The sequence below is a fragment of the Ctenopharyngodon idella genome, chromosome 24 (assembly GCF_019924925.1).
Source record: "Ctenopharyngodon idella isolate HZGC_01 chromosome 24, HZGC01, whole genome shotgun sequence".
Lineage (NCBI taxonomy): Eukaryota > Metazoa > Chordata > Actinopteri > Cypriniformes > Xenocyprididae > Ctenopharyngodon > Ctenopharyngodon idella.
The window spans coordinates 5,896,345-5,905,591 of record NC_067243.1 but is presented as its reverse complement, the minus strand read 5'-3'; the positions used below and the strand labels follow the sequence as shown (position 1 = coordinate 5,905,591).

The following is a 9,247-nucleotide window of genomic DNA, read 5'->3' as shown; positions in this document are numbered from 1 at the left end:
CTGATTGAAAGTTATTTTTGTTGTTCCAGTGCTCATGATTTTGTTTTAACTTCTAGTTCTATTAAGAAAAAGGGTACGTTCATACGACAACAATGTACTAAAAACGGAAACGTTTTTCCATTGCGTTTTTGAAAAGTTTTGTGTACAGACAACAACGGTCTCAAAACTATCCCACGGATTTACATGGATCTGATTATCTGATGACGGAAAATGTTACATAGTGGAAGCATGTAAATGATGAAGTGTAAAGGTCCAAGAACAGAACCCTGGGGAACACCGTGTGAGACAGGGGCAGTAGTGTACAGACGACAGTTTACACATCCGTGAAAACTATAATAATACATTTATTTTATATAGTGCCTTTCTGCAAACTCAAGGTCGCTTTACAATTTTATAAAAAGCAAACACGACAAAAGGCAAAGAGACGATATAGATACAATGAGCGCAGATAACAACATACCTGACATGAAATGTTATGTCATCAATGCAGGCCGATATGGAGTCGGTGGGAAGAGGAACAGTGCGTTGAGAATGGATGTAAATTTGGGTGTCATAGCAATGGAAGTTAAAAACATGATGACGAATAATGTTACCTAATGGAAGCATGTAAATGAGGAAGATTAAAGGTCCAAGAACAGAACCCTGGGGAACACCGTGTGAGACAGGGACAGTAGTGGACTTAAAGGGTTAGTTCACCCAAAAATTAAAATAATGTAATTTATTACTTACCCTCATGTCGTTCCACACCCATAAGACCTTCGTTCATCTTCAGAACACAAATTAAGATATTTTTGATGAAATCCGATGGCTCAGTGAGGCCTCTATATACAGCAATGCTGCTGAACTTCTCAAGATCCAGAAAGGTACTCAAAACAAAACTCAAAACTTTGTGCACCAAAAAAAACAAAATACGTGACTTTGGCACTCCGAATCACTGATTCGAAACAAAAGATTCAAAGCAGTGTTTTGAAATCGGCCATCACTAGATATCGTTAAAAAGTTGTTATTTTGTTTTTTTGGTGCATAAAAAGTATTCTCGTTGCTTTATAATATTAATATTGAACCACTGTAGTCACATCAACTGTTTTAAATGTTTTGAGTACCTTTCTGGATCTTGAGAAGATCAGTGGCATTGCTGTCAATGCAGGCCTCACTGAGCCATCAGATTTCATCAAAAATATCTTAATTTGTGTTCTGAAGATGAATGAAGGTCTTACGGGTGTGCAACGACATGAGGGTGAGTAATTAATGACCGAATTTTCATTTTTGGGTGAACTAACCCTTTAAGGTGATGACACACAGATGTTTCTTGTGATGTTGCTTGGGCACTTTCCCATTGAGAATGGGCAACAAATTTCTATCTGGATACTTTAGATTGAAATTTGTTGCCCATTCTCAATGGGAAAGTGCCCAAGCAACATCGCTTGGCGACATTGCCGGACAACATTGCTCAAAAAGTTGCCCTTTGTTTCATCACCTTTAGCCTGGCAGATAGAGGTGCAATGCTGACGGTCAGACAGGTAGGAACTGAACCAGAATATGGCAGTTCCAGAGATACAAAGAGCAGAGAGTTGTGAAACGAGAATACTGTGAGAGATTGTGTCAGATACAGATGGAGCCAGTGGCTATGAGATCACTGACAACCCTAAGAAGTGCTGTCTCAGTGCTGTGGAGAGTGTGAAAGCCTGATTGGAAACATCCGTAGAGGTTGTGAGATCACAAATAGATTTGAAGTTGAGCAGCGACCTCTTTCTGTATTCTGCTGCCAGGCCAGTAGTTGGCGATGTGACTTTGTAAAGAAACACTACACACCTATAGAGTGAACATGTAAAACACATGTGCATGGCGTCACTGTTTTCACAAAATCACATTTTTGTATCGATAACCATAACAACTTGCACTTTAAAACCCATTTTCAAAAGTATGGATTTTCAGGCCCCAAAACGCCATTGTCGTGTAAACGAACGGCCAAAACGCATAAAAAGTTTTCAGTTTTTAGTTGAAAACGGTGTCGGGTAAACACCCACCAAGCCCTAAAGGTCAAGATTTAGCAAGTTGGCATAGTCCAGTTATCTTTCTCTATTGACAGCTGTTCAAAATAGCCGTGTTTTTCATCAAGCAACACATGCATTGTTAATAATTTATTATACTAAAATAGATGTTGTGCCGATTATTTTTTGCAGGCTCTTAAAAGTACGAAATTCACTTTTTTATTAATGCAAAAATACAGAGTCGACGTGTTTATAATACACAATTTTTGTGTAGAATACACAAAATGTAACAACAATACACCCAACAAAATACAGAGAAAAAATGAGTTAATAATTTGCTAAAGACAGAAAAAGATAAATAATGAGGGTAAGAAATGAATTTATACATCAATTAGAGTAGACAAATTAAAGGCATTGCAAGTTGAAGTGGTTCTTGCTTATTTGTTGAAATTAAAACAAGAAAAATTGTTTTGTTGTTGTGTATATAGAATTTGCAAAGAAGACAAATTTATAACAAATCAAGCACTGTCTTCAGATTAATAGTGTCCTAACATAATGTCTTTAAAAGTTATGGTTACATCTTGTAGGATATTATCATTAATAAATGTGCCAATACTTTTCCAAAGTATGATATGAACTTATACTTCTACTTTCTACTACCTTTGACGTCACAGCTCACGTTTGGGATCCATCAGCCAATCAGCGTGACACTTGAGTTTAAAAAGGCTCCTGCGCCATCTAGTGGCATGTTGTAGTTCATCATTTTATTGTACTGATGCTGTAAAAATATTAGCATTCATGACTCTTAATAATAATGATGTTGCTTCATTTACTAACTTATCTTAACTCCAGGCTCCTGTAAAATGCCCAAATAAATGTCAGAATAAAAGTATCAGCATTCATAGTAACAGCAAGAAATGCCACTAGTGTCTAATCTGTTAAGTGTTTTCACGGTGCATGTCAAACTAAACATTTGCCCTTCAAATTCCCGACTCCCTTGGGTTGGATTGTGTCCTCTCAGTGCCTGACCTGGCAAACTCGAGGCTGATCCCAGTGCAACAACTTCACCTTGGCTCTGAGAGTTCATTCTCCAGCCAGTATTTGCAGCCTTCATAGATCTGCTGTATTTTGGAAAATGGAGTGTGAAAGCCACTCGGCTACCTGATCCAGGTGTCTTTTGGCAAACATGGCTGTAACGCACACAAACAGTGGAAATGAGTCACAAATGGGGAAAACAGTATCAGCTTCTGTGATTCGAAATCCGGGCCTGCACAGTTAGAATAATCCTCTCCGATTTCTCCAGGAGGAATCGAACACTTCTCATCTGAGGAACAAACAAAGAGCCAATGGTGTTCCACAGGGCAAGCTGGCATGGGACATATCCCAGCGAACATTACGTTATGAAACGTTCCCAGCCAGCACATGACTGAGCTACAATGTTGAAATATGGTTGGAAAATTGTCAGTTGCTGTTTCAACGTTGATAAATAACGTTTAATGTTTGAAAAAGGTTAATCAGCGTTGAAAGATCTGGACGTTGAATCAACCCAATGTCTTCAACAACATACAAAAGGAATATTATTATTACGATCATTATTATTATTTTATTAGCATTTTATATTTTGTTCGTAACACCTCTTTAATGTATACGTTAAAATATAATTCTAAATATAATTATTATCATTATTATCATTAATAACAATAATGCATATTCTGAATGTTCTCTGAACATTCAAAACATTTTAGTTTTTTTTTGATTATGCGAACGTTAAGGGGACATTCCATTTTATAATTTTGTAAACATTATGGGAATTTTACTTTTTTGAATGTTCTCTGAACCTTCTGAAAGAAGACATTTCAGAAAAAGAAAAAAAAATCTGCGGGTTGAAGCGACCCCAATAATGTGATATTTAGCTCCTGGAATGCTAATTTTACCTGGGGAACCCTGCCAAAAAACGCAGATTTTACCCCACGGGAACGCAATTGGGCTAGTTTTGGGCTTGTTTTGAGCAGCAATTGGGCGGATTTTGTTGTGAAAACCGGGAAACCCTGGAAAGAACGCTTGCATCATGTTCGAGCCAAAAGCCCGAAACACACCAAGCCGACGGTTGGCCGTCGGGCAGTTTTTGTTCGTCGTCCGACTAAGTTTTCTCAGTGTGTTCCGCACCGTCGGCTGAAGTTGGTCCTCGTTGGCTTTTTTTCGGCCGATTCGATATGTTGAATCGGCGTCGGAGCTCGTCGAGCCATCTGATCATTCTGATTGGCTGTTCAGCTACTGCCACCTGCTGGTACGGAAAGGCGTTTCTTCTTACGCAGGCGCAGAACGGACGTGCTACTTGGCGGTCGGGTGTCGAGCGTTGGTTTGGTGTGTCAGGGCAACTTTGGACCCAGACGCTGCCGACGTGAGCCAACCCCGCCACTAGTTCGTCGGCGTCGGCGTCAGCTTGGTGTGTTCCAGGCTAAAAACAAAATTAAAGAAACATTTAATATTTATTCTAAAGTTCTTCTTAATTGCTGTTTTATGAAGTTACTTTACAAAATAGCAAGAGTATTTGTGGCCCATTGCTTGAATAAAGTGATAAATAATGACAGTACTTTTATTTTGACGATGTTTCCTCCGATTAAAAAAAAAACAATCGAAAGCGATCGAGCGTTTGCTGTGGTTACAGATCTCCTCAGCGAACGCGAACGCGTTTACCAGCGTGTATTTGGCGGATAAAAAAAATGAATAAAGACCTCATGCGCCAGGGAAACATGCGCGCAGCCATCTTTAGAATTTTGTCTTTGAACTTCCGTTTTTACGGTATATTACTATGGCATAATAATAATTAGCTGGTGAAGTGGATTTACATATTGTAAGTTATCATGAGCATTAATGTTTAAAGCAGATGTCTTAACAAATGTTAGTAGACGGGGAATATTTCAAAACGAACAACATCGCTGTGGAAATACAAACGGGAAGTCAAAAGACAACGAGCGCAGCGCTGAAAAGGGGCGGGGCTATATAAAGTTTATAGAATATGTAAAATTTATGTATTATATATACACTTAACAATTCGATTTGATTTTGACTTCCTTTTAAGGGTTCAGACACAAGGTCACACAAGCTGCATTTTATAGAACGAAATTATTGTATGTTTATGTTGCAGGTAATAGTTAGGCTATGTCGTGATTGTTTTGAAACATAAAAATAAAGGACAAATAAACAGCCTATATCTGTACATAAAAACACATTTATTTCGTTGAAAGAATAAATGAATGAATGACTGGATGAAGGGATGAGCTCTAAACCTTGGCGCGTTCTTGCTCTCTTCACGCGCGTTCATCATCATCATCATCACACACCTGTTACGGTCTGCGCAGGTTCCGCTCACCTGCGCCAGAAACACACGAGCGCTTCAAAACAAGATGACTTGAGTTCCAGCCTCGCAGATAAGCCGAATGAAGCGCGCGATGACCGTTCCATGGAGTTTGCTGTGGATTCTGGGTTTGATCTGCTCCTCGGACTCCAGCTGCTCTCCGACATCTTACTATAAGAGCTGCTGGATCCGCAGATTTCCAGGACTGTATGTGGACATAGAGGAATCTCAGCGCAGAGGAGCTCACATCCTGAAGGTTTATCAGGAGGAGTCTGCGCTGAAATGCAGCAGAGCCTGCTGCCTTACACCAAACTGTGAGTTTATGCTTTAAATTTGAAGAACTGACTAACTAAAGTAGCCCCAGAGCACTTCTGTCATACTCAAAAACGTTAAATAAGAAAACATTTAAGCAAGTGTTATTTATTTGAAAGAAAGCAAAACGTTTCACACACAAAAAAAAGTTTGGCTGGTTTTATACACGATAAAACAAACATGAAAACACGTGTTTGTAGTCAGAGGAACATGCTGATGTGATTCTCTACACATGTGGTTCCTCTGCTAGATCATCTGTGTGAACTTGAGGAGAATTGACTTCATATATTCACGAAAAATCACCAAAACAGTTGATCAAAAGAGAAAATGATGACGCAGAATGAAGTTAGTAAAGAGAAAAAAATCCTGCAGCATTTGCAATTACATTCAGATGCTTTAAGTGACCAAGTGTGTGTTCATTTTCAACATGGTTTTACTGTTTAAAACCTCACAAACTTACTTCTGTGAAATGTTTAACTTGACAAAATTGCAATTGCATTTAGACATTATGACTGAAGAGTCCAAATGCTTTTTCGATCCTCACAATACAAATGCTACATTATGCACATAAAATAACAATCACAAGCAATTTGTCATTAGTGTCAACGATATTCATTGTACTGAAAAAGCCAAGTTAAAAGTATAAACTAGATTTGTATAATATAGCAGAGGTAAATTATATTTAAATAGGAATTATATTAAGTGAAATAATATAATTATATCATATATTTATCATATAGTATATCTTAAATATATCCATATTGACATTTTGGGGTATTTGTTTCTTAATTAAATGAATGATTCAACATGAAAAACAAATGTGTAGACCTTGTTAATGGACTTTTGTAAATTTAATTTATGAATTGCATGCACAGTCTCCTGCAACCTGGCTGTGTTTCATTTCAACACCACTCAGGACAGTGTGAACTGCTTTCATCTGCAATGTCCGTCCGCTGAGAGCTGCATTCCTCACCACAGAGGAAATGTCATCGTCTATAATGTCACTAAAGGTGAGAAACTGCACACCAAACTCTACTTTGTTTTGAGGAAATGTAAAACCATGATGATCTTTCCTACTCTTTTAATGAGGATTGTATGCCTACATGAAAAGTCTTCAATGTAAAGACCGAAAAGGATTTACTGAGTGCACTAGAATTGTAAACTACAGGCATTTTGGGATGAAATGAACATTCCCTCAAGTATAAAGCTTGTACATAAATAATCTGATTGCGATATCTGTTGCTCAGGTGTGGATCCTGACCTGTTGGTGTTCGGGAAGTACTTCACCACCAACGTGCGTGTTCTTCCTCATATGTCATCCTCGCGGCTCAATGTTTCAGAGCCGCTGACCTCTGACAAGCGTCAGTTCAACTATCCACCCGTCCGCTCCATCAGTCCTGCCTCCACTAGTACAAAAAAACCCACAACCCCCCAACAAACCACTCGCGCTGTTCCTACTACACATGAAGTACAACATAACCTCCCTCGATGTACTACAATACCGGCTACAACTACTCAAAGCACATCAGAGCACATCATATCAACTACGTCACTCAGTCCCCAACAGACGACTACTACGCCACAGTGGGCATCAACAAACCTGCATCATATTACACAAACCCCCTCTCAGACGGATGAACCTGATACAACTACTAGCATCCCAAACCCCTCACTAGATCATTCAACTACAGCCCACCCACACTCTACAACTGACTACTTTGACTCTACTTTGACCTCCATCCCAATCAATGAAGCTCAAAGTTCCTCAACTACCCAACAGCCTTTGGGATTACAGACTCTACAGACTACAAAATCTTTGGCAACGGCTTCTCAAAACACTACGCAATCCTTTACCAAGATCTTGACAAGTACCCAACAACCCCTAACCCTAACCACAGCGCAACCTACCTCGCTTTCAAAGTCCACGTCTGCCAAGTCGGAAGAGTATCCAGAAACTACAACTGTTTTCAAGACAGTTTCCACCCAGACAAAGCTTTTGACTTCTGCAAACTTGCCCTCACAAACCTCAACCCACATTACCCCTGCATACGAGACCGTACAAGCTACAACTGCTCAACATGTTATATCAACTACGTCACAGCCAAAAATGGACTCTACCCTCAATCCTCAACAGACGACTACTACGCCACAGTGGAAGCCCTTAACTTCTGCAAACGTGCCCTTACAAACCTCAACCCAAATTACCCCTGCATATGAGACTTCTACCCCAACCCAAACTACTGTTCTATCCCAACCAGAACAGATGATTAGCAGTGACACAACAACCACCAGTCCTGCTACAATCAGCACTGATGACTCTACAACCCCTAGACACCTGACCCTTACTTTCACTCACACCCGTATGGGCAACTCGCCAACCACCGGTAGTTTGAGTTCCTCTCTAACTGCCCCGACTAGCAGCATGGTGGACAGTCAACCGTACCCCAATGACACTAAGGGTTACATCAGCCGGAACATCACTACTGGTGACGCACCTCGACCCGGTGGGGATGGAAGCTTGACATCGGTGTGGCATTTGGCGGCCAACACCGTTCTGGTGGCATTAGCGGCCTGCGCTACCATCACATTCTGCTGCTGTTGTTCGGTGTTCGCGGCTCTGAGCTGGAGAGGCCGGAGGCGACGGAAGGGCAGGTACAGGACAAATCTGAGGGGCAAGAGAGGATCAATGAGACTCATCAAATACGTCATTGTAAGAGAAAGCTCGTAAAGCAGGGCCCTGGAAGACCACTGTCCTGCAGAGTTGAGCCCGAACCTTAATCAAAGGCCTTGATTACACCTGGATTTAAGATGCGTTTTGGTCGATTGGATCACAAGTAGACGAGGGAGACATGTACCCGTTTATACCTGGTGTCTCTTTTGTCCACTTTCAACCACTTCTGTCCTGATTTTTTTCGAGGGGAGGGTATATGGGAGGGTAAATGTATGGGTTTTTTCAGATCTTTAGATCTAACGGACAAAAATAAGCTTGCGAAATTTACATATGAATGTGCCCGGAGATGATGACAAATTTTCGTTTCTGCTCTGACAGCCTCAAGACCACGCCGAATGCTGAGTGCATGTTACGTTTGGTACGTTTTTCGTCTTCAAACCAAACTTGGGTCTTCAGCCAACAAAGTTTTAAATCCTGTTTGGCTGGCGCACTTATCATAATTTTTATGCGTTAGGTCAGGAGGTGGAGAGTTGGTGGTCGACCACGTGAGCATCTGAACTAAGATAGCAATCCAATCGAATGCGTTTTCGACTACCTCTGGAAGTGGTCGAAAGTGGACAAGCTCAAATGTCGTAGACCCCGTTTACACCTGTATTAAGCATCATCCACTTGTAATCCGATCAACCAAAATGCATCTTAATACCAGGTGTAAACACGGCCAAACACACCTGAACAAGCTAACTCTAAAGTACAGTGGCCCTCCAGGCCCAGATTTGGGGATTGTGGCTGTGTCTGAAATCGCATAGTCTCTAGGCACTTCTATTGAATATGTAATTACTTCACAACTAGGGTTGTCAAAAGTACCGACTTCGGTACTGAAATACCAGCATTTCCCCCTAGCATTTTGAGTGCTGT

General features: G+C 40.5%; 1 protein-coding gene across 1 annotated transcript; it reads left to right on the top strand.

Moving 5' to 3' along the window:
* Positions 1–5,365: 5,365 nt before the first annotated feature.
* LOC127507305 (mucin-5AC-like) lies at positions 5,366–8,534 on the top strand. The gene is made up of 3 exons (XM_051884294.1): positions 5,366–5,663; positions 6,537–6,671; positions 6,909–8,534. Exons 1-3 carry the CDS (start codon positions 5,432–5,434, stop codon positions 8,387–8,389), a joined length of 1,848 nt encoding a protein of 615 aa, XP_051740254.1. The 5' UTR covers positions 5,366–5,431; the 3' UTR covers positions 8,390–8,534.
* The last annotated feature ends 713 nt before the right edge of the window (positions 8,535–9,247 follow it).